The sequence below is a fragment of the Bubalus kerabau genome, chromosome 12, assembly GCF_029407905.1.
Source record: "Bubalus kerabau isolate K-KA32 ecotype Philippines breed swamp buffalo chromosome 12, PCC_UOA_SB_1v2, whole genome shotgun sequence".
In the NCBI taxonomy this organism is placed as follows: domain Eukaryota; kingdom Metazoa; phylum Chordata; class Mammalia; order Artiodactyla; family Bovidae; genus Bubalus; species Bubalus kerabau.
Genome location: NC_073635.1, coordinates 46,868,497 through 46,895,449, shown reverse-complemented (window position 1 = coordinate 46,895,449; position 26,953 = coordinate 46,868,497). Strand labels below are relative to the sequence as shown.

The following is a 26,953-nucleotide window of genomic DNA, read 5'->3' as shown; positions in this document are numbered from 1 at the left end:
AAGGAACATTCATGATACAGAGGCAGACAGAGGAAACATAATGCTAATTATGTTTGCTTCAAAACTTGCTATTATATTCTTCATGTTTTCCTTATACAAGAATGGTGAATATGTGTATCCTTTTCACTTTCTGCTTTGATAATTTTAAAAATTATGCTTGTAAAACAGGCAAGCGAAAAAGTGCTGTTAAAACACAAACAGGATTTTTAATTATTCTAAAGTCAGATATAAGATGCTACTCTGGCCATTTCTTAATGATGTCCTACAAATAATCCTAAGCATTTCCAATAGAATTTTTAGTATATTTAAAGTAAGGCAACCTAGTGGGGCTCTTCATTTAAATAGAATAAGGGTTAAATGATAACTTGACTTATCTTTTAAATGACAAAAAATAAAGAAATTGCAAGACCTTTTCACACATTAGATATGTATTGTCATTTATCATCTAGATATCAGGCTAGCAGTGCAAAGTAATAAAACATATCATCGAAAAATGTGCTATAGGTCTGAATCACTCTTTCATTCCACCTCCCAGCTAACTGTAGTATTAAATCAAACAAGCAGAACATTTCCTTAGGCAGCCATTGCCTTTTAATTTCCTGAAGAACCTTAAAATATCATTCATTACAAGTACTACACATATTTGGTTTTTAAAAGTCTCATAAATCAATAGCAGGCTGACTGTAATAATTATTACAAGTTAGTGCATAATTTTCGTGCTGAAGGCTGCATGCAGAACTTTAGCATATGCAAACGAGGCAATTCAAACTGTGTATAGATATTAATATGAAGAAGCAGGTAACGAGGTGCAGGCTATGAATTATGCATCAAGAGTGGCTGATCTTCAATGAAGAAAATGAATTCAGCATGTAATCTAATTAGTGATGGAAGTCTATTACATCTAACTGCAAAACCAACCGTCCTTGAAACAAATTTATTTACAGTCCATGTTACCACTTGAAACAACTTTGAAATGATGTGTAAGACAACAGCTTAATTGTAAAAATTTTTTGTTTGTTTGTTTCAGTTCTAGACCTGGAAGGCCTCCTAAGAGGACTCAAAGTGTCACCTCCCCAGAGAACTCTCATATCATGCCACATTCTGTCCCGGGCCTTATGTCTCCTGGGATAATCCCACCAACAGGTAAGCGTGCTACTGACTGATGCCTAAAATATTCAAAATCAGCCAACACCATTGCTTTCATATATACCTGTGTTTACATAAATGTTTACACTCATCAGCTATATTTTGTTCACACTAAAACCATGTTACTGATGAGAATTTATTTCAAAACTGCATTATGATTATCATCATTTCCTTATTTAAAATAAAATGAAAAACATTTAATTGAACACAGTTCTAGGGTTTATTCTAATTAATTCTCTTGCTAATATCAAATAACAAATTATTATCCCTAGCTCAGAGAGAATCAATGACTTTCCCAAGGTCAATCAGCTGATCACTGTCAGTGGCTAGTCAAACCCAGATCTCTGAATTCTAAGCTTATGTTTCATTCCATAAAAACTCCAAACTAGATTAACATGCATCCAAACAAAAGACCATAACTATGTCAAATAGAAATATCTCCTATTTTTTCCTAAACTATTTCTATTAGAAACATCTGAAAGATGTTTATTATTAGAAATAATAAACATTAGAAAGATGTTTATTATTAGAATTTTTTCAATGTGCAAGTAAAAGAATACTCTTGACCACATGCTCTGTGTCATAAACAACTTTAATAATGTACTGCATGCAAAAATAACTCATTTGATTTTTACCACCTGAATGTGTTCATTAATTCTTTTATTTACTCACACATGTCTGCTCACTTTCCAAGTTTCATCCAGACTCAGAACAAATTAAACTAATAGTCATAATGAAATTATTATTATATAGCATATAGAATTTATTTATTCTTGCCATCATGAAAGTTTGTTGAGATAGACATATAAATATGTAAGTGTCACTTAACAATAACTGGAACAGTAAAAAGAATTAGCAAGATCAGGAGAAAGTCTTCATTTTTTTCCTCTGAATACCCATGTTAGTGTTTTCTTTTTCTATTGTAACACTTGTCTTTTTTAGGCTGTGATATAATCATGGGTGTCTTATTTCACATTCCATACTGCATTGAAAGCTCCTTGGAAGGAATGGCTCTTTTAACTCACCTTTACTTTTGTGACAGTGTCTGAACAGTTTGTTCACTTTTATGAACCTTAATCAAACATCCACTGAGTTGAATTCGAAGTTATTTGTTCATTTTATGTATTTACATTTTTTAGTAAGATATGAAAGGTTCTTAAAAGTAAATGATTCACTTTCCAATGAAGAGTTATATTTTTATGCTAATGCTTGCAGGTGAAAAATTGAGAAACAGAAAAATGAAATCAATAGCTGAAAATAACCTAATTACAGAGCATGTATCATCATTCCTATTTGTTAATTTAGGTTATGATTCACAAGTGACTGAATCCTACTGCCTGAAATTCTAATTCCAAATTTGATATTTAGGAATGAAATAGGTAGCATTTTGTTAAGGATGAACATTTTATTTAACTAAATAAAATTTTCTGATTTGCAAATTTTGGGCAAGGGGATTGGTACTGTGCAGACAAGGTGGAAAGAAAATCTTAGCTTTTTATGTTTTATGATTGAAAGACTCAGGTGTGCTAGAAGAAAGAGTCTTTGACTTCTCAATGAATATGTCTGGGGCTTTAAAAATAATCATTTTAATAATCATTATTTTGTATTTGATAAGTTTGTGTTGATTCTAACTAATCAGTTATGTTTGGGGTGAAAAGTATTCTAGATTGTTTTTGTATTGAAATAGGGAAGATCTAGTTCCGAATTGCCTGCCAGCGTTTTAAGGTGAAAACAATAAATACTTCACCACCTAAGAGATGGTGAGATAAGATGATATCATCAGGATCTAAGTATAGCAGCACCTTCCACAGTTAAGACCATCAAGTAACTTTGGGGTAAGAAGTTTTGAAACAACTGAAGATCACAAGCCAAAACTCAAAATCAAAATATTAAATCATTTTTGATAGATCCCTTTCTGAAATATCTTTTAACTTGGTGAACAGAGATACTGAAGGTAATTTTAACTTGACTCATCACTTCATTTTTGAAGCAGGACCATTTCATACATTTTATGTGCTTTTTAAAAAACTTTTGTTCTTACTAATATGTTGTGAGCCCAGAAATTAAGATTTCTCTTGAGCTATTACATTGAAAGGGGCTTCCCTGGTGGTTCAGAGGTTAAAGCATCTCCCTGCAATGTGGGAGACCCGAGTTGATCCCTGGGTTAAGACCCGAGTTGGATCCCTGGGTTGGGAAGATCCCCTGGAGAAGGAAATGGCAACCCACTCCAGTATTCTTGCCTGGAGAATCCCATGGAGGGAGGAGCCTGGTAGGCTACAGTCCACGGGGTTGCAAAGAGTTGGACACGACTGAGTTACTTCACTTCATTACATTGAAACAAGCCTTAAGAGTCTTATTCCAGAGAAGGATGAGGAAATGGGGACTTACCAGGAGAGTAGACTGAATTTGAAGACGTGGATTTAGGTAGTTTAATACTCTATAGAGCCCAGGGAATGGCTTTAAAACAAGTCTTGTGAGCTCACTGTTGCCTAATTCACTTAATTCAAATTTTGGACATTTGGCCAAAGATTTGAAACTGCCAGAAGTTTGACTGTTGTGCATGAATCATGCTATCTTAATATATTCTTATGATTGCTCTTTTTGCACAAAGTTTTTCTAGATGGAGAAGTCTCTAAATTTTAGAGACTACAGAATAATATCTTAAACTCCTAGAGAATGTTTATTCTATCTTAAAACATTAGCTGGAAATTTAATCATTGTAAAGATATCATATAGTTCACAAAAGCGTGTAACACTTTTCTCCCAAGGAGTACTTAGTGTACTGGGGGAATATGATTCAATAGGGATATATAGACATTTTGTCCCAGAACTTTATTTATATTTTTTACTTTCTTTAAAAGTAAAATGCTGTTTTTTCCCAAAGTGGGAAAGATAAAATATGTTATTTCTTGAAACATTGAAAAAATGATATAGCAACTTTTTTTTTTTTTTTTTACATTAAGCAAAGTAGTTTAAGGCTATTTCTCTATATTTTTGACCTGTGAGTTTGGAGTTAAAACATCTTTTTCCCAGGAATTCCTAGGTGGTGCTAGTGATAAAGAACCCACCTGCCAATACAAGAGATGTAAGAGATATGGGTTTGATCCTTGGGTTGGGCATGGCAACCCACTCCAGTATCCTTGCCTGGAGAATCCCATGGACAGAGGAGCCTGGTAGGCTGCAGTCATAGTGCTGCAAAGAGTTGGATAGAACTGAAGCCACTTAGCATGCACAATAGTTTTATCAATATCTTTTAATGACTTGGAAATCATTGTTCTAAAACTAGCAAAACAAGTACAAAAACATATAGACCTCAAAAGAACAAAGAAGAAAACAACTCACTCTCAAATCTCAAATCCTTTATAAGATTACATCATTGACTGCATATAAATATTGACCTGTACTTTTGTACTCCAATATTACCATTTGAAAGCATAATAGATACAGATTCACCTTCGAGGTTGCCTGAATTGGTCCTTGACAAAAGTTTATTTATTTTGATAATTTATAAAAATCGATCAATTTGTTTCTAATCATTTCCTCATTTTTCTTTTCAACAACTGAACACTGTAGTTAAGTTATAATCTTTCCTTAAGGAATTTGCTTTTCTAAAAAAAAAAAAAAAAGACTATATTTTTAAAAAGTGCGTTCCCAGCTCTAGGATTATTTACTTAGGTATCTATAATTTGAAAATAAAAAACTGTAAAATTGCTTATGGAGTTTTTGTTTGCTATTTTGGTTGTTCAAGTGGGCTTGTGTGTAACCTTAGAAGGGGGCGTGGGCAGATGGTGATAATTTCTAAATTTATGGTTGTCACTGGGTGCCATAGCAACCAAAAGTGGAAGTTAATGAAAGAAAGAAGGTTCTTTGTAGAGTCTCACAACACAACACCTCCTGTAGTGCTCTCTACATTTATTTGGACTGAGCACATATCATAAATCATTTTTGATAATAAATACCAGTTTGAAATAAATTCATCCTAGCAACAGAATTTCCGTAACATTCATACTTTTTATAGAATCATGTGTATTTTACAATTAAGGAAAGGGTTATTTAGGACTTCTAAATACTCCCCTCCTGTGCCAGGAGTGCAATTTGAGATAGCATATTTGGCCAATTTCTTGACTTTATCTTTAGGGCAGAATGCAAACTAGTTTTGAAACACAATTTTCATGTAAGTTTTAAGAAATAACTCAGTGACTCTCAGTATTTGCCTTTTTCATTAAAAAAAGTTATCCATTACCTATTTTTTCCAAATACATCAAGTTAAATGAATAGATGATTCGTAGTTTTGCTTCTTAGACACATCTTTTCTCTTACTGTGACCTTGTAGGCAAATAATCAATATGTGATCAGGATTAAAAAAAAGCAATTGTAAACACAGAGGCACTATGGTTAAAAAGTAAGAACCTATAAATGCAGTTTCACTATTGTGGAAATAATGCTATGCTAGGGCAGTATTAGCAAGAGTCAATTCTGTTGAAATATTTTCATCTTAAAAAAATAGTAGGAAAGTATTCTCATGTGGATTTATAATTCAAAGACATTTTCAAAGTTTATAGGCTTTATTTTTCTTTCTAAATATTACCAACTGGCAACAGCATCCAAACTACCTGTTTTTGTTTTTTTTTTGTAGTATCAACATTTGTAATATTTTAAATTCATTAAGCTTTTCAACTTCCAAGGGAAAAATTCATTATGTGGAAATGTGTTTTCCATATTGAGAACTTTATCATAACAAATGCATTGTATTCCCTGGAGAGGCTCCCAAGTAAGAAAAACAAGTAAAACAGTCACAAATGAGTTGATCATCTTCACTAATAATTTAAACATAAAAATCTTTTGAATGCCTTACTCAAAGAATAAATATGATACAAAACATTTAAGACATTAATGTTCATGCAGTATATATAAGTATGTATTTTCATACATCTGTATGTAGGAAATACTTGTGAAACTTAATCATTGGACATTTTGAAAGTAACACATTTGACTTAGCAGTATCTGATGCATGTTGTTTGTTGTTGCTCTTTAGTGGCTAAGTCCTATCTGACTCTGTTGAGACCCCATGGACTCAAGCAGCCTGCCAGGCTCCTCTGTCCATGGGATTTTCCAGGCAAGAATACTGTGGTGGGTTGCCATTTCCTTCTTTATGGGATCTTCCCAACCCAGGGGTCCAAACTCACATCTCTTGCATTGGCAGGCATTTCTTTATCACTGAGCTACCAGAATTTCAAGTATTTTTCCCTTTAAATTTTTCTTGAAAAGAAAGTAATTTATCTTTAAGTAATTTATCTTCTTTTTCCTTTTTGGAAGGCTGATAGCTCAGTTGGTAAAGAATCAGCCTGCAATGCGGGAGACCTGGGTTCGGTCCCTGGGTTGGGAAGATCCCCTGGAAAAGGAAAAGGCTAACCCACTCTACTATTCTGGCTTGGAGAATCCCATTGACCCCTGGAGAAGTCTATGGGGTCGCAAGAGTCAGATACTAGTGAGCACTTTAACCTAAATTTGAAATTCATCACATAATTTGTTTAATTTCAAAACTTGTACTGAACACTCTGTTAGTTTCCTGTGGCTACTGTAACAAATTACCACTTATATTGTGACTACAATAAATAAAAAATTAATTCTGTCACAGTTCTGAAAGTGAAAGTGAAGTAGCTCAGTCTTGTCCAACTCTTTGCGACCCCATAGTCTATAGCCTACCAGGTTCCTCTGTCCATGGGATTTTCCAGGCAATAGTACTGGAGTGGATTGCCATTTCCTTCTCCAGGGGATCTTCTCAACCCAGGGCTCGAACCCGGGTCTCCCACATTGTAGACAGATGATTTACCGTCTGAGCCACCGTTCAAAAACAAGCAGCACAGGTCCATCTCAAGTTATCGGTGGGGCCACACTCCCTCTGGAATCTCTTTGGGAGCACCTGTTTCCTTACCTTTTCGAGCTTCTGGAGACTCCAGCTTCCCTTGGCTTGTGACCGTAATTTCCACCTATTCTTGTGTGTGTGTCTGTGTGTGTATCTGTGTGTGTGTAAATCTCCTTTTGTTTCTCTTGAAAGGATACATGTGGATGTATTTAGGACACATCAGATTATCAAAAATCAACTCCCCATCTCAAAATCATCAATGTCATCATATCTCCAAAGACTCTCCTCTTAAGGAGGCATTCACAGGTTAAAAAATGTGAGCATAACTTTGGGATCCTTGTCAGCCTTCCACACCCAGAAAGTTCCTGGTTGAGATATTAAGAGGGCCCCAAGTGTGGTATGAAATTTATCCATACAAATGGATTTTGGTGATTGTTTACCATAGTATGCCATTGTGTAGAGTACTGCTAGCCACAAAGCAGATATTCAACATAAGTATTTTTTCAGGAATATGGCTAATATATGTTTATCAAGGGATTTCTGTAAGACATGATTAAACCTCAGAGTTACAAATTTCAACATTGGTGTTATAATGCAGTTTATAAAACCCATTTAAGTACAGTTAGGATCCAGATTAAAGATGCAGAGTCTAGGGCCTGATGGAGGTGTACTAGGTAAATGGAGGGCATTATTTGTTGGTGGGTTGTGATGTCTACATTTCAGCATTATCAACAGTAATTGATGAAACTAATATTTCTAAATTGATGTTCTAAAGAAGCAATATTTTCAGGAATAGAATGATAACATAGAATATACTAGTCTTTAAAATTCCTGCATATATATAAATGTACCCACAGTATCTTGGTATACACCTAATTTAATACATACGTGAATAATATGTAGCTCATAACTAACTGTAAATATTGCATTAGTATGAAAGACTAGATAATAAATATATTTACTTTATTAAATATGTGGTATATATTATAATCAAGCATTTCAGTCAAATTATTATATGTCCTGGTTATTACTAGCATAAATTAAAATATTTTCAAAGTTCTTAAGTAAAGATTGTTATTAAAGATTTAATTGAATAATCACATATTACTAGACTTCTGGACAGGCCTCTCATCTACTTAATTTAGAAGAAAATTACAGTCCTTTCCTCCCTAATTTGTTTCCTTCTTCCAAATTTCTATTGAGTTCTGTAGTCTCCTATGCCTACACTGGTCCATACGCAGAGTTATAATCCACTTAAATTTCTCTCTCAGCAGATTTTGTAGTAATGAAGTTGCTAATATACTTAACTGACTAATTGCAGGATATTATTTGCTTCTTTTTTAGTAATATGATGTCTCCTGTGACAGAAGAGATATTTATTTACATTGAGAAAAGCAAATCAGATTTTAAGGGTCAATTTTTGATTATGCTGGTGGATGGTGTGTGGATTTAGCCAGAGCTTTGTGGATTATCTTTTTATTTGTCAGATTCTCATACAGTATTCTCGGAGAAGGCAATGGCACCCCACTCCAGTACTCTTGCCTGGAAAATCCCATGGGCGGAGGAGCCTGGTAGGCTGCAGTCCATGGGGTCACGAAGAGTCGGACATGACTGAGCGACTTCACTTTCTCTTTTCACTTTCATGCATTGGAGAAGGAAATGGCAACCCACTCCAGTGTTCTTGCCTGGAGAATCCCAGGGAAGGGGGAGCCTGGTGGCCTGCCGTCTATGGGGTCGCACAGAGTTGGACACGACTGAAGCGACTTAGCAGCAGCAGCATAAAATATTCTAGTCCCTCATTTATACAACATGTCACTTGTTGTCTTTTAGCGCCTACCTGCGTGCTCAGTCCTGTCTGACTCTTTGTGACCCATGAACTGAAGTCTACCAGGTTCCTGCCTCCTGCAAGGTCTTGTCTTTTACTGCTTGCTTTAATTTAGTGACCAGCAGGAGGTGCTATTACTATCTTTTTTTCCTTCTCTAGACTTCCCAGGTGACACAGTGGTAAAGAATTTACCTCTGGAAGCAGGAGACACAGGAGATGTGGGTTCAATTCCTGAGTCAGGAAGATCCCGTGGAGTAGGAAATGGCAACCCCCTCCAGTATTTTTGCCTGGAGAATGCCATGGACAGACAGCCTGGTGGGCTACAGTCCACAGAGTCAAAGAGTCAGATACGACTGAGCACACACACATGGCTCCTTCCCTAATCAAGAGAAGTGAGAAATACATTAAATAATGTTCATTCAGAAAAATAAATAAATAAATAACCAAAGACTCTGTATAGCCGCATGGACTATATAGGCCACCAGGCTCCACTGTCCATGGACTTACCCAGGCAAGAATACTGGAGTGGATAGCCATCTCCATCAGGCGATCTTCCCATCCCAAGGATTAACCCTGGTCTCCTGCATTGCAGGCAGATTCTTTACTGCCTGAGCCACTAAAAACTCTTCTTCACTTTCACTTTTTCAATCAAGAGAAATGATGAATACATTAAATAAAATTCATTCAGGAAAAACAACTAAATCTGCTATAGATATATTTTGAGTATCCCTAAAGATATTGTCTTGAGAGTCCCTTGGACTGCAAGGAGATCCAACCAGTCCATTCTAAAGGAGATCAGTCCTGGGTGTTCTTTGGAAGGAACAATGCTAAAGCTGAAACTCCTATATTTTGGCCACCTCGTGTGAAGAGTTGACTCATTGGAAAAAACTCTGATGCTGGGAGGGATTGGAGGCAGGAGGAGAAGGGGACGACAGAAGATGAGATGGCTGGTTGGCATCACCGACTCGATGGACATGAGTTTGGGTGAATTCCGGGAGTTGGTGATAGGGAGGCCTGGCGTGCTGCAATTCCTGGGGTCTCAAAGAGTCAGACACGGCTGAGCGACTGAACTGAACTGAAAGATATTGTAGAACAAAAGCTATACAAGATAAACAGAATTCTTGTTTAGTTTCCTTCTCTGTCTTTGGTAAGCTTTTCTCCCTTTGGCTAACCCAAACCTCAATTTATTTCCTTAATGAAATGTTCTAGCTTTGCTACTAAGGATTTAAATTCTGTGTTGAAATTTCTTTGTATTTTCTCCATGCATACTGAGGTATGTTTTGCAACTTTTATGCTCTTCTTTGTAAAGAATAGAATTGCTAATTGCAAGTGTTGACAGGACCAAACATTGCAAATAAAGTTGGCAAAGGTCAGAAAAGTAACTATATTATTAAAACCTGAATTCATTTTCCCAAAGCATTATTGCTCTAGTTGTAAATGAACCTAAGACCTGATTTGAAAACATTTTAAATGAAAATCACTGAAGGATTTTATTTGTTTGTGCAGCTATATAAACCAGTGTTGTGATAAAAATTCTGGAAGTGCTAGACACCTAAGCTTCATGGTTAAGGCTATGAAGTCTGGAGAAAGAGAAACAGCATAGTTTTATTCTGCACACCAGATGACATCTGGAATGTTATGCTCAGTCATGGCACCCCAGTCTTTAGTAGGACATTGACAAACTCTGATCATTAAGGGAATAGCCTAGATAATAGGGTTTGGGAAATGATGGTAATGTTTAGTCTTAAGAGTTACAGAGGATCTGAAGTGAATGATGGAGTCGATTCATACTGTGCTCTTTCAAGGACAGAAATCTAACTGATGAACAGTAATTATAGACGTCTACAATGGCTTCCATAAGAAAGTCTTGCTACAAGGAGAACTATCTAAAAGTGAAGCTTATTACTCTTAAAACATTAACTTTTCCTTTTGACAGAAGGGTTTAATAGGAAAGTGGGATGAAAAGTTAGCGATAGTATATATATTTAATTACTTTTTGTTGGCCATACTGTTCACAGTACAGAAGTGTAATAGTTTAAAACAAATTCCTTCATTCCCGGACCACCAACCTTCCATTTCCTTTCTTAGTAATTACTGTTGTTAGGGGAAATTTGAAAGTAATTCTGCATTGGAAGGAGGTAGATTGAATAAGGCAGTCTTATTCTTTTCTAATTATAAAATTTGATGATTCTATTTTATTTTACTTTGAATTATTTTCTAAACTTTGTATGGTGCCTTTCTGGTTAAAAGACATCCATCCTTTTAACCGCATCCTTCAAGGTTTTATAGTCATATTCTTTCATAGTTTTTGAGATGGTTTTTAAACATTACTTTTGAGAAGAATGTTTCATGTTTATAAGCTATCATACTGCTTCTTACCCTGGTATTCATAGATGGGTTGGTTAATTCATGGGCAAGACTGTGACTGTAGGCTCACAAATACATTTTTTCCAATTTAAAGAAAATTTTGAATGTTTTTATGCTCCTTTGTTCTCTTTGTCCTTCTCTTATGAGTACTCTGTGAAGGGGTCCATAGCTGTAAGATTAATACTAGGATAAAATGACAATCATTAAATATTATATAAGAGAATATTTTTAGCCATGGTAGGATTTGGAATGAAGGGTGAAAAATATTATTTTAACCAGTAAAGATCATCAGAATTGATAACAGAAAGGCATGAATTCTTAAAGGGATTTAAATGAAAGACCTTGAACTTTACTATAAATTAATTTGATTTGAGTTTCCACTATAAAAAATAAAGTCTCCAAGAGAAGTGTCAGTTTTATTATTATTGAAGTGTAGCTGATTTATAGTGTTGTATTGATTTCTGCTGTACAGCAACATGTTTCAGTGATATATATATATAAAAAAATATATGTAAAGTATATATACATATACTTTATTATGTTCTTTTCCATCATGGTTTATCTCAGGGTATTGAATATAGTTCCCTGTCAGTTCTTGAAATTTGTGGAATACTTCCAACAATCAACTTTTAAAAATTATAATAATTGAACCAGTCAAGTATTTTGATCCTTTATTTTTTCATGTATAAAGAGTCTTTTTATCTCAAAATTATTTTCTCATTAAATTGCCATGAATGTCAAATGACACAATTTATAACAGTATTCTGTAAATGATGAAGCTCGGCAAAGATAAAGTAGTATTAATGTAATTAAACAGGCTGATCCAAATGTTACTGATTTTTATTGCAGACTATCATTCCTTTGGATTTAAGAATAAAACTGATAACTTTAAAAAGATGTATAGCTTAGGTTTAGAAGTCTTAGTTTGGCATTTTATTCAAATTCATGTAATGTGCTCTCTAGATAATCCTAATAGAATTAGTTAACACTAAAATTTTGTTATTACAAGTTTATTTTCAGGGCTTACAATAATTTCTTTTTATAAAATTTTGTTTGTGGCAGAATAAGCCTTATTGATATGAAATATCATTGCTACTGTTATATGTTCAAACTGTCATATATTGCTCTTTGAAATATGCACACCACAAATGCTAGTAGACTTTAAAAATGAAGATTGCTTTCAATTGATTTCAGCTGTATGCTGTACTATTAATTGTTGGGAATGAATTGACATATACTGTAAAGTAAACAATAAGCTAGTTTTCAAAATGATAAAACTGTAACCTAATTCAATAAATTGAATCAGATTACGCAAACACTTTTGCACTTCATTAAGGAAGTAGTCAGTATAATTAATGTGAGAGCACTTTATCATGTTCACTTGTTGATATATGGCTAAGGATATGTACAGCAGATTAAACTATTTTCAGATCTACTTTTGTGCCATTTCACATTTTAACTAAAGTTACCATAAACCAGATTCCTAGAGAACACCAAAATGGATTTGATCTTTTTACCGTCGCTGATTTTATAATATAATTAGTAGGCTATAATTTTCTCTAAAGACATGCATTTTTTTTTTTTTTTTTAAACAACAGGATGCTGTGATGTAATTCCTAACTTGTAACTGAAAAGTCTGGTTTTTATTCTCTTCCTCATCACTTCTAGCAATGTGGCCTTGGCTAACACTACCTGGCCTCAATAATTACAAGTTAGATGTATGTGTGAGTGTTCAATCGCTTCAGTCATATCCAACTCTTTACGACTCTGTGGACTGTAGCCCACCAGGCTCCTCTGTCCATGGGATTCTCCAGGCAAGAATACTAGAGTGGGTTGCCTTGCCCTCCTCTAGGAGATCTTCCCAACTTAGGGATCAGACCCACATCTCCTATGTCTCCTGCATTCCAGGCAGATTCTTTACCCACTGAGCCACCTAGGAAACCCCACAAGGCTGATACTAGGACATAAAACATCATTTTAGAAAAGAGGGAAAAAAATGCTGAGACTTGTCCAAAGTTTCACTATTATGTGCTAGAGACAGTTTCCAATTCAAATTTTGTGACTCCAATTTACTAGTTATTTTCCTATATGGAGCTGCCTTTGGAAATACTTACTTAATCATGTACAAACCAAACATAATATCTGCCTTATCTCCTACTTGGTAGGACTTTTGTGATGAGCTAATGTATCACAAACACTTTGCAAAGTCTTATATAGCAAGGTGTCATTTGAGATTTGGTCTTATTACAATTCTCAAAACAGGACATTTGCCTTGTTCCAAGTAGAATACCCAGAGAAGGCAATGGCACCCCACTCCAGTACTCTTGCCTGGAGAATCCCATGGACAGAGGAGCCTGGTAGGCTACAGTCCATGGGGTTGCTAAGAGTCGGGCACGACTGAGCGACTTCACTTTCACTTTTTACTTTCATGCGTTGGAGAAGGAAATGGCAACCCACTCCAGTGTTCTTGCCTGGAGAATCCCAGGGACAGGGGAGCCTGGCGGGCTGCCGTCTATGGGGTCGCACAGAGTCAGACATGACTGAAGCGACTTAGCAGCAGCAGCAAGTAGAATACCAGTTATTTATCTATCAGTTTGAACACATCAGTTCTGCAGATGATATGTCCTTTCCTTTATTTGTGGAATCAGATAGTAAGCATCTCCTGTTTTTTAAAAAAATTGCTTTTGTATCTTCCAATTAGCTCAAATAAAATATTTTTCTCCTGATATAATCTTCTCATGTCAATGATTACTTTTTGATCATTGTGATATTTAGAATTTTTATTCACTGAAATGCCTCCTAACATCAAATCCTTTGATGGAATGTCATTCCATCAAACATATTCCCATTAGCTTTCATTTAAGAAATGCAAATATATGTGGAGAGACTATTTTTCTAAATATGTATTTTCTAATGATTTGACTTTGCCTCCTGAGATGTAAGGATATGACTTAAAGGAACAGTGTGAAGTTTTTAAGCATTAAAAGGAATGTAAGAATCTTTGTCTCTTCCAAAGGGTTTTGAGATTATAAATGACTATGTTGGGTTAGACTCAAAAAAGTGATGCTAAATTGTCAAGATTCTAAGCATGTATAATATTTAATATTAAAGTCAATAGCATGTTTTCTCCTTCTGGAGAAATATTATTCCCTAGAAGTAAATTTTTCAGTCATTCTTCCCTGTTAAAACATCTAGTTGAAAACTATTTTCTAAATGTGAAAATGTGGCATTGTGAAGGTTTTCAGAGTCTGTCCTATTGGAAACCTTCACTCACGTATTAAAGCTGTAAATGTCTTTGGTATTATTTATTATCTTATATTGCTTAATGAAATCTTTCCAGGGGATTACATTAGGGTGTAAAAACACTTCAGAAGAATTACACAGAACCATGTTAATTCCAAGGCATATAAATGCAAGAATCTCTAAATTCCAAGAAAATTGATCTCTTTCCTTTTAGAATATAACAATATTTTGGAGTTATTTGAGGATGAGATTCATCTCATCATACCTAACCTTTAAGTTACTTATTGAATAAATTACATTTAAGGATACCATTCCAAGAAGAACCCGTTACCATATGACCTGTCCATATGAGTTGTCTTTTTGATTTATAACGGCAATTGCTTTCTCGGCATGGATTTCATGACATAATAATATTCTATGAATTTTTGAAATTACAGTGAGCTTCACATCAATCATCTCTAATAAAATACTATATGTATCAATGAGCGAGGACTATTAGAAGGTAGACATTTTAGAAATGTACACTTCTCCCAAATACCAATATTGATATTTTAATGAAAAAGGCAGATTGCTTTTTTGATATTCTTTAAATTGATCATAAAAATGGTCAGTATCATCACTCCCATTAGTGCACTATTCTATACTCTTAATGGTAATTTTTGTTTTCCTTGAAAGTGTTAACTGTCCATCCAGTTAATTTTGCCTAGACCAATGTTGTTCTTGGCCTGAATTCAAGGAAATATATTGCTTCGGGGGTCCCTAGGCATTAATGTCTTAAATTTCAGGATTATAGTTAAACATATGTGACATGGGCTACCATTATTTGTTCAAGTTTCTTTTATCTGTAAGAATCAGAGAGATTTAAAGTGAGATCTTAACTACGTTAAGAATTGAGTGTGCTTCTGTTTTTCTCTTCATTTTCTTTTCACAAAATATTGTTGAAAATAGCTTCAGTTATAGTCTTTCATGAATAAATATTGATGCTATGCTATGTGGAAAAAATCTGTACCTAGAATCTGCCATCAGCAGCTGCCTCATTTTTAACTTAATCTCATTTAGTTTTGTTCCTAAAACACCACATTAACTAGCATGTGTGGTACTTCATTATTTTGACAAATTTTATGCCATCTTTTCATTAATAATCATTATATTTTTAACTGATTTCTTATTTTCTCTGTAAGCATGCCTTTCTTAAAGACAATGTACATTTCTTAAGTAATATATTTGGAAACCCTATGAATACATTCAAAAACAACTTTACTTTCTAGAAAACATTTTTGAAAACTTTTTCCAATTTGTAGTCTTAATCATGTGGTTTATAAAAGCCATGGCCATATTGCAGATGAAAAACACAGAAAGAGAATATTTTTGTAAGTGAAAATATATGAGATTTGCTTCAAAATTTTACCTTGAGTTAATCTACTTGGTACATCTTGTATGTCTTTGTTATAGATATTCTTGCAGTTATATCATTTATTTACTCTAAAACTTTGTCTATACATACTATCCAATGAAAAGAAATGAAACCAATTTATCAGATACATGTATATTTTGCTGAAAAAGTTCAAGCACTTTTATATGTAAAAACAGTAGCTATGTCTATACTTTTCACCACTCTGTTCAGTTTCTAGCATGATATCTAGTCAAACTGTTAAATTAAAATATTTTCATCAATCAATGCAGTTAATTTGTTAAAATAAGAGGGAATGGAAACATTTATTCAGTAACTATTAACATAATAGTAAATCTGCTAACATCTAAAGATTAATTTATTTCTTACAACAAACTATGAAAAATGTCTTGCTTATCCCATTTTACATACAAGTTAACTAAGGCACCAGTGGTTTAAATGATTTGTTTAAGTTGAAGAGAAGGCCTCACTCGAGGATTGGATTCAAGGAAGGGTAATTATAGACCCTGTTATTTACTGTATAATCCATTCCAAGGAGCACATTATCTACCTTAGAGGCTATTTATACTTTGAGTAGAATTGAAACGGGATGAATCAAAATGAAAGACTTTTTAAGATAATTGAGTCAAATTCTTGAAGAACGCTTCAAGTTTGTATTAACATGTTTAATCTTAATTTGAAAAACTCACACCACGACTTCATATATTTGACAGATAAATCATATTCTTGTATTGTAGGTATTCTAACCACTAGTTTGATATTGGGTAGAAGCTTAACTTATTTTAAATTAGTTATATTTTAAATAGCTGATATGTTCAGTGCTTTGATTTGGAGGCTTAGTATAGAGTTAGCAAAAGAATAGAATGAATGATGTAAAAAATTAAATTTTAGTATTATAATCAGGCTTAATTGCTTAGTAAGCCACTGTGTTTGAATTTTAATTCTAACATGGCTATCCTTTGTTTATGGAAAAGCCTATCAAGCCTTTTTTATTTAAAAAATTGCATTTGCTGCATAATGTAATGCTGACTTACAATTGTTTCCTGCTTTAGAATTATTTCTGAACTTTATGAATAGTCAAGCATAGTGTAGTATTACTTATTAAGACAGAATCATGCTATTTTACCCCAAATAATTGAAGAAAATTCCTAAACCTTTATTAATTGTTTACTCTTTGGGTTTTCATTTGTCCCATCCCTCATTAGTAGTAAATCTCTATGTTATTACTTATTTGTGCAATTGATACATTACTTGGTTGAGACATTGTAACAACTGGCCTCCAAGGGAAGTTCAGTGTAAGTTCTTTGGTTCCAAGAATTAGAGAAATACTTTTCATCATAGTTTATTGAACACTAACTCATTTGATATAATTGACAAAATAGTCGGAGCTATATTTCATATATTTAATTATTAAGCTATTATTGCCTCATTTTGGAAAAATAAGAAATTATGTTACTTGTAATTCCACCATGTCATGTAACATATTTTATTTTTGTTTATAAATGTTGAGTCCTTGCTCACTTGTGTTCTGAACGTTAATATTTACCAGAATGGCCTATGTCTTGCTGTTTTTCAAAATGTGGTGAACCAATTGTTTACAAACAAAGTATATTATCTCAGGATTGTTTTAAAGCAAATATGGTGGAATCACAGTTTCATCATTGGTACCATTCCAAATTTTATCAGTCCTCAAAATCTAGGTTTTGGATTCTTTTTTTCTCTTTGCATTGTATTTGCAATGCTTGTGAGCACTTGCGTTTTTACCAGTTTCATATTAAGATCTCAATGAACAGGAATTAGAAACAATTTCAACAGTTTGTGCCTATTAAGCATTTCAAATTCTGCATTTATTTTGTTATTCTACTTCATCTTGTTTTTCAAAGGGAAAAAAACAAGTTGTTTCTGAAATTTTCAAAAAGTTGAGTCTTGATAGAAAAATGAATAGATAGCAGTTTTTATTTTACATTGACTCTCAAATCCAAATGAAAGATTTGAATATTAGGACCTTGACTTGACTCACCTCTGCTTAATTTTGACAGTTGTCTTAAAGTGAATTTAGTGTTTAATGAAATTTTCTGGACTGATAACTCAAGACCTGAAGGGAACAATTTTAGTAGTGAGAAAGTAATTTTCTGGCCTAATTACACCTTCGACCTCACTACAAAGTCTGTCAACAAAAGTGCCAGGTTTGATCATGATTTTTTTTGACGTGTATTCACCAATCTACTTCACACAGGAGACTTTTAACAATAGCATTTGGTATTTGCAACCTAAGATTTTACATTAGAGAATCAAGCCTCAGTGTACTGTTGCCAGTAAGTAAGTCACTTAAATCCCTTTTAGAGTTGAAAAATTATGTGATTATTAATGAACTTTATGTTTTGCACTCTTTGGAAACCTACCTGGCTATATTTTTTGAGATGGCCATGCAAATTATATCAAACATTAGCAAAGTAATGATGAATTGGTCTTTAAAATGTTGAACGATTGCTGTCTCTAAAATTTATTTCTTATCTGTTTTCACTCTAAAAGCCTAGTAGAGTTCTAATCTATACAATTGGCCCTCTTAAGGGAATGTGGGACTCTGATTAACCTCAACCACTAAATACATTTTCTTAAATTTTTGAGTCTGACTGCTCCTGTGTTTCGTGATATAGTAGTTTATGTTTAATTGTTCAGTTGTTAACTCGAGTACTTTCTCCAATAACTCTTTGAACAGAAAACTTTTAATGGCTGCATTAAAGATCTGCTAATGCTTTTCATAGGAACCCAAGTTTTGCTCCCCAACCTGATATTCTTTCAACCTAGCCTTTTTTTTGTTTGTTTTCTCCTCCTCTTCCCCCTTGTCTTCTTGAATTTTATTTAAAATAGTTTAATTGTCAAGGTTGTTGAAACCTTGTGTTTAGCAAAGGCTTAAGTCTGATTAGAGAAACAAGGTAGCAAAAGATAACTGATTGATATTTTTGAATTTTTGTCTCTGGTCTTTCTGATTTTAATTCCTCTATTGGCTTCTGATAAATATTTTTCTCATTTGGGGTAGTTACACACACTTATGCACATTCTCACACATTAATGAGAATACAATTTTCAGTATATTAAAGTGTTAGTAATTGTTACCATCTATTGGCACGTATTAGATTTCAGTTAGTAAGTTCTTTTACATATGTAAGCTCATTTAATCCCTATAATGGGCTTCCTTCATAGCTCAGTTGGTAAAGAAACTGAAAGTGAAAGTTGTTGAGTCCTGTCCGACTCTTTGCGACCTCATGGGCTGTACATTCCATGGAATTCTCTAGGCCAGAATACTGCAGCGGGTAGCTTTTCCCTTCTCCAGGGGATCTTCCCAACCCAGGGATTGAACCCAGGTCTCCTGCATCACAGGCGGATTCTTTACCACCTGAGCCACAGGGAAGCCCAGTTGTTAAAGAATCTGCCTGCAATGCAGGAGACCCCAGTTGGATTCCTGGGTGCTTTGGGAAGTTCTGCTAGAGAAGGGATAGGCTACCCACTCCAGTATTCTTGGGCTTCCCCTGTGGCTCAGATGGTAAAGAATCAGCCTGCAGTGCGGGAAGATCTTGGTTCAATCCCAGATCTTGGGCTACCCACTCCAGTATTCTGGCCTGGAGAATTCCATTTACTGTATACCCCATGGGGTTGCAAAGAATCAGACACAGCTGAGCCATTTTCACTTTTCAATTCCTATACTTTGGGTAGTTATTATGATTTCCATTTTACAGACAAATAAAGTTTGTCACTGATTTTTCTGCTCAGCATTGTTAACCTGACTGCCAAGTTTGTCTCCTAATTCACTGTGCAACAACCATGCATTCTTATGAGCAGCTTTGTGTTCATTAATGGTTATTATATCATGATTTTAAAAAATATTTTTTCACCAGTAATGCATTTTACTCTAGACATTTTTTAATAATACATTTGATGTTTATAACCTAAGTATGATTTTTGCATCTGAGAGTAAAACATCAATGTACTGTTGCCAATATGGTGGTTCTCTTGCCTATTTTAAATTTGATAAATTATGGGGGTGCCAGTAGGCTCTACATGTTACTGTTTTGGCAGCAGCCTTACTTGCTTAGACCATATCAACAGTATTGTGCCCATTTATGGTTACTGTGTCTTGAGAGGCCACAACAGAAAGCAGTGTGACCAGATTGAATAATCAGTACTGAAACTTATTTTCTTAAGAATGGTTGAAGGAAATGAAGATATTTAGAGAAGTCATGGGGCTTTAGGGATGCTGTCTTTGGATATTAAAAAGGATATAGATTAATTGTTCAATGTTCTAGGAGATAGGACAAAGAGTTTCACTTATGAAAAAAAAGATTTACAGGGCACAAAAGAAAGTATGAAAATTAGCCTACTGAGAAGCTATGTGGACCACCAGGCTTTGATATCTCACTATAAATATTTTGACTATTGTCTCCCAGGTATGTTATAGAGTATTTTTGTTTTTTTACATTTAAGACAATTTCATAAGCATTGTTATTACGAGTAGTAGTAGTTCTAACTTTCAGCATGCAGACAAAATAAAAATAAATAATCCCAAGGAGTCATTTTATCTAAAACATTTTATTTGATATTTTATTTTGGAAACATGTAACTTAGCAAGTTTCACAAGTTTATATTCCTTTCCAATACTATACAGAAACAATGTAACTGATGAATTAGTTTTTTGAAATCTGAAATGCACACATTTGATTAAATCAAATTTAGATGTATAAATTTGGGTAATTTTATACATGATTGTCTATTTGAGTAACACTTCATTAATCATTCTGTTGTGCAGAAATGGCCGTAACATTCCAGGGCACAGTTTAAATAACGTTCAGTCTTCTTTCTTGGAGTTCAAATTAATCCTTTGGCAGATCTAGGCAACAAAATAATAAAAGCATTAAATTTTACTTCTAATACATTAAATTTAAAAGATCCCAGGGAATCAATTTTGCTCTGTATTAACACATTTTCCAGTGATTAAGTTCATGTTTACTTAAGACAAAATGATGGAGCCAAAGCATTACTGTTATACTTTATAATAAACAACTATGAAACACTTATGGAGAGATTTCATAAAACTTTATCTTTTTTTTTCTTTTCACTGTTTATATTCTGTTCTGTAGTGTCTTTATATTCTTTTTCATTATTGTCATCACTCTTATTCATTATACTTTCCAAAACATTTCACATCCATCACTAGATATTTGTACTTGAATTTTCTGTTGTCATTTCAAACTTGTCAGTGATTAAAATTGAGCACATTATTGTTTCTTCCATACCAAACTCAGCTGATTTTTTTGTTGATCTTAATGGTAATTTCTGTTTTAAATAATCTCATGGGCTAAAGAGCTGGGAGAGTTCTTATAATTGCTAGGGCAATCTAATAAAACAAAGACAGCTTACACACAACATGGAATATTATTTTACAGATTCATTTAAAGTTATAACTTATTTTTAAGCATTCATACATTACATTATCTTCCCAAAATTTTTGTGACACGAAATAAAACCTCAGTTCATAAATGAGGAAATTGGGAGTCAAATTTGTTGCTCAAGATCAGAAAAGCTAGAAAATGGCAGAGTGAAAATTTGAATGCATGACTACACATTCTTGATCTTTGTACTGTATTCATTTAAGGGGCTATTATTATCACATGACACCAATGCATATGCTTACTTTAGTAAAAGTAGAATGATTTTGTTACTTATTATATCTGTAAATAAAATTATTACTAAAAATGTGTCTAATAGGTAAACCTCAATTGAATATACATATTCTATGTCAGATCTGAAATACTGATACGCTGTATGGTCAGAGCTCTTGTTTATAATTATAACCCTTCTAACATTAAGCAGGTGACTGGACTAAATATAAGTCAGACATAAAATGCCCTGCATGTAGCAACATAGCGAATCAAGCAAATTATCAAACAGCAAAGCTCATTTTGTCCTCTGGGCAATTTCTGCTGCCAGCACTTATACATCAAAACTTCACTCAATGTACGATTGATTTTATTTTATTTTGTTTATTTTTAATTCCCTACAGCAAGCTATGTTACTTTTGTAGAATGCTGTCTGCATCATTAGTTTCCTAAGAAATTATAGTTGTTTTAGTCATGGTTGACCAAAATATTATTCCCTTCTATAGACCATGGATATTGGTTCTTGGATGGGTACCACTGAGCTGAAAATGTGTAAGGCCAGTGTTTCAAATACACAGGACACAGACAGAAAGCATCAATGTTATTAGAAATGTGAGTATCTGAAGAATAATACTGTAAAATCAGACAGGCAGTGGCCATTAAAGATATTTTCCAGTTCAAGGAAAGAGGTTCAGATTAAAGTATGAAAGTCCGGTCTTAAGGCAGGAATGAATTCCAGTGTAAAATGATACATGTCTTCCTTTCACAGTTGCTTTTTATGTTGCTTTAAAACATGTCAAAATAATCCCCAACAGAGGAGCCTAAAAGGAATGTCAGCTCTGTGGTTATGTAAATCGAATTGAGTGCTTTACAGCAGGTTTAAGATTTTTATAACTCAGAAGTTGTTAACAGCCAGCTGGTTTGTATCTGTTTTTTATGGTTATTCTTGTCATATGCAGCCTCCACAATTTTTAATTATATTTTATGGTATGTGTTTTCCTCCTCTTGAATCCCTTAGCCGCTCTTTGCTTCACAAGATATTTTCCACTGGGAAGGGAACAAGCACAGCTACGGGACTCCATCACTGGAAATACAGTTGTATAATTACTTACCACTAACAGCTCTATAGTGTGAAATTCAAGTAACTTTCCATTGCAAATACAGAATCTTCTATTAGAGCATTAAAATTGCTTTAATGTAACAATAGCTGCTTGTAAGTTTGTGAGCTGTCCTTCCCTAGTAAGGATCAAAAACATGATAATTGTGTCACTGTTTGTATTTCAAGTTTCTTAAAAAATAATAATATAGATATTATCCTTTTTCTTTCTTTTTTTCTTCCTTCCCTCCCTCTATCCCTTCCTCTCTCTTTCTTTCCATTTCTCTCACTTTTGGGGTATTCGTCTTGTAAATTGATATCTGCCTCATAGTTAAGTTCTAAACACTTTGTTTTCTAATTTTGATTACACAGAAAGATAGTAACTTACTTTATATTATGGTCCTAAGAATCTCATACTCTGGTTGTAGGATATTGCTACAGCCCCAAAGGTATTAATGAGGCTTCCTGAGATTTCTGATACCCTAATTGGAGAGTTGGGCTAAATTTTTCTTTTAAGGAAAATGAAGAGAGTAAAGAAAAATGTTTGGAATCTGGAAAATGTACTAAAATAATTTAAAATGTCCACATATATCAAGGAACGGGGGTGTGTTTGTTTCATAGAGACATTTTTTAGAGAAATCAAATCTTTGAAACAATACTTTGTTTTTGTATTACTCTTTTGCAAAATGAAAACATGCCAATGAACCTTATTCTTCAAATCATAGAGTTTCCAGATTTGGGAATACAAAGATGTAAGGTTTAGACATTTAAATATCTGAATGAGAATATATTGCTGCTAATAGTTCAGACATATTAAGAATATTCAAACCAAGTGAAGATTAAAATAAGTAACTGTGATTTGATATTCATCATATAAATATGTACTGAATCTTTATTCAAATTTCAAGTCAATTTGATTCTGTCATAGGAGATCCATGATACATAATATGCAATGAAAACTATTTACTATCTTGTCCTTAGGATTGACTCATATAATCTGATTTTATTACATTATAGACCATTATTAAACCAATATTATTATCACCAAACAGTAGTTCCAAACATGACGTTTAGTGACTTATAGCTATACTATTTTTAAGATTCTAGTGGTAATGTTCAGAAATATTTGAGTCATTGAAAAATTTTATAATAATGTATTTAATACTATTCAGGGTTTTTTTCTCCTTAGGACTAGGTATCTAAGTGCATTTTTGTTGACTTTGTCTGGAACTATTAATATTTAGGTTCATAAGTGTTCTTTTGAAACTAAATTAAGGCCATTAGGTAGACTTTTATGTTAATTATTTTGTGATTTGGTTCATTTTGTATTACATATGTGTGTGTGTGTGTGTGTGTGTGTGTGTCTTTATGCCAGAAAGCCAAATGAGCATTAGAGGAAATTATGAAAAGGGATAAAGGAGAAGTGTTTATTGAATGCCAGCTATGTACAAGGCACTAGAGTAGGAGGGGGCATTTTATATCCTGCCTGTCATTCACTTCTCACAAAAATGCTGTACAGTGCATGCAATTAGCCGGGTTTTAACATAAGGAATCCAAGTCCTGAGTTAGTTAAGCTGCTCAAAGAGCCATAGCTAAGAAGTAGTGGAGGAGCATTTCTTTCATATATATATATAAAATAAGTAATGCATATATATTTATCACATTCTACCCAGAAATATAAGGCTTCCCAGGTGGTGCTAGTGGTAAAGAACCCACCTGTCATTCAGGAGATGTAATAGAAGATCAAATGCTGGTTCGATCGCTAGGTCAGGAAGATCCCCTGGAGGTGGACATGGCCACCCATTCCAGTATTCCTGCTTGGAGAATCCCATGGGCAGAGGAGCCTAGCAGCCTACAGTCTATGGAGTCAGAAAAATTTGGACACAGCTGAAGGGACTTAGCACACAGGCATGCACCCAGAAATACAGATAGACTGTTAAGAAATGTTTGGAGAAATAAAAAGATGTTTTTGGTAAGGTAAACCAGACAGGGAAGATTTAAATTAGACTTAACCTGATGGCTTTAAAAAGCAATTAAATTAGCTATTTTTTCCAGGGTTAAGGAATTATCTACTGACAAAAGGAAGTTTTGGCCTTTTCTGCCTTCTCAATAGGCAGAAGAAAAGTTATAAACCAGTGATCAGATTAAGGAAAATAAAATTGAAGAGAAGTATAATTAGGGCACTTGAAGAGGAAGAATATAGAAAGAAGAGAAAATGAGCAAGGTTTGTCATAGATATAGGAAGTCTGACTTAAGATTGGTTTGAAGTAGTCCGTCTAGTCAAGGCTATGGTTTATCCAGTAGTCGTGTATGGATGTGAGAATTGGACTGTGAAGAAAGCTGAGTGCTGAAGAATTGATGCTTTTGAACTGTGGTGTTGGAGAAGACTCTTGAGAGTCCCTTGGACTGCAAGGAGATCCAACCAATCCATTCTAGAGGAGATCAGTGCTGGGTGTTCTTTGGAAGGAATGATGCTAAAACTGAAACTCCAGTACTTTGGTCACCTCATGCAAAGAGTTGACTCATTGGAAAAGACTCTGATGCTGGGAGGGATTGGGGGCAGGAGGAGAAGGGGACGACAGAGGATGAGATGGCTGGATGGCATCACCGACTCAATGGACGTGAATTTGAGTAGGCTTCGGGAGTTGGTGATGGACAGGGAGACCTGGTGTGCTGCGATTCATGGGGTTGCAAAGAGTCAGACATGACTGAGCAACTGAACTGACTGACTGACCAGTGATGTCAAATATAATATGAAACTGAACTGAACAGGATGAGAAGGAGAAAGATGAAAGAATGATTTACTTCTGAATAAAGACCTATATCATAAATCCTGAATAGCTTAATTAAAAAAAATTGTTAGTGATAAACTTTGAAGTGTGTCACAGAAGTGTCAAACTCTTTAAATTATTTGCCAATTAAAATTTACTTTTTAATCTTCTTCCTTATTTAGGTACTTCATAAAAATTGTGGCCCTTCCAGAAGTTTTCCTTAACTTTTTTCTTTGACTCATTAATTTATTTATTTATTTTAATTTTTTTTAAATTTTATTTTATTTTTAAACTTTACAATATTGTATTGGTTTTGCCAAATATCGAAATGAATCCGCCACAGGTTTAAACCAGTGTGACATTTAATAAAGTTTTCTTGAGAATATGAATGAAATTCAAATACCAACAAATTAAATCAAACAAAAAAAGGAAGGAAAAGAATGAAATAGTATTCTTATTTAGGACCATTGTTATTCAGAGCACTAAATAGTTTATTTTTTATTTATTTATTTATTTTTTTTGAGGGTGCAAAAAAGCAACTTACATTTTATTTTATTTTTTTTTTATTTTTATTTTTTTAGGTAGTTTAACTTCTGAACCATTTATTTCTTTATAGTTTTAAATCTTGTCTCTAACCTTTCCTTTTTTGGGGGGTTAAGAAAGAGATATCACCAGTGTCAGCTTGCTATAAGAGTTTAACAAAGGATAACTTGATTTTCAAGGGATAACATTTAATTGAGAGATAAACTTTAGTCATAGGGTAATTAATAGTAATGATGATATAATAACACAGCATAGCAGCATGACATATGTATCATATAAGTGGGGCAAGCAATAATGGCTTAGAAATTCAGACTGTATCCTTAGAGCTATAGCCATCAGAGAAGTCTTCTTACAGAAAGGAAAACACATTGTTTTCAGTTGTTTCAAAGGAACAGTTTGAAAATTTTTTAGTTTTGCATATTTAACTTTTTTTAAAAGTTGACTAAGCTACAGTAGAGGTCACATTCCACACACATACACACACACACACACAGACACACACATCAGTGCTACCATATGGAACCCCAGAAGAATGAGACATCCGTACACATGGAAAGTAAGAGGTACTCTTTAACAGGAGATAAACCTCCTGATTTTTCTCTAAGCTTATGTTCCGTCATTCTTCCTTCAATTCCTTATCAAATAACCATTTTATGATTTTGCACTGTGTTAGAAGGATTTTTGTTTCCTCAATATTCCTATAACTTCACTCTTTATGTATCTGGAGGCTTCCCTGGTGGCTCAGCTGGTAAAGAATCTTCCTGCAATGTGGAAAACCTGGGTTTGATCCCTAGGTTGGGATGATCCCCTGCAGAAGGGAACAGTTACCCACTCCAGTATTCTGGCCTGGAGAATTCCAAGGACTGTGTAGTCAGTCCATGGGGTCACAAAGAGTTGGACATGACTAGGCAACTTTCACTTTACTTCACTTACGTACTTGGAATCACTTTGTGAGCTAATGGCCAAAATGCTGGCATTTCAGACTTACAATGAGTTCAACATTTGTAAAATTCAGTATTTATGAAACTTTA

The 26,953-nt window shown here is 34.0% G+C and overlaps 1 protein-coding gene across 1 annotated transcript in view; it reads left to right on the top strand.

Moving 5' to 3' along the window:
* Positions 1-26,953, top strand: part of DACH1 (dachshund family transcription factor 1) — a 477,329-nt gene that overhangs the window by 196,875 nt on the left and 253,501 nt on the right. Inside the window, exon 2 of the mRNA XM_055542628.1 lies at positions 1,028-1,143. Within this exon, the coding sequence (XP_055398603.1) occupies positions 1,028-1,143 (116 nt within the window). The remainder of the gene's footprint in view (positions 1-1,027; positions 1,144-26,953) is intronic.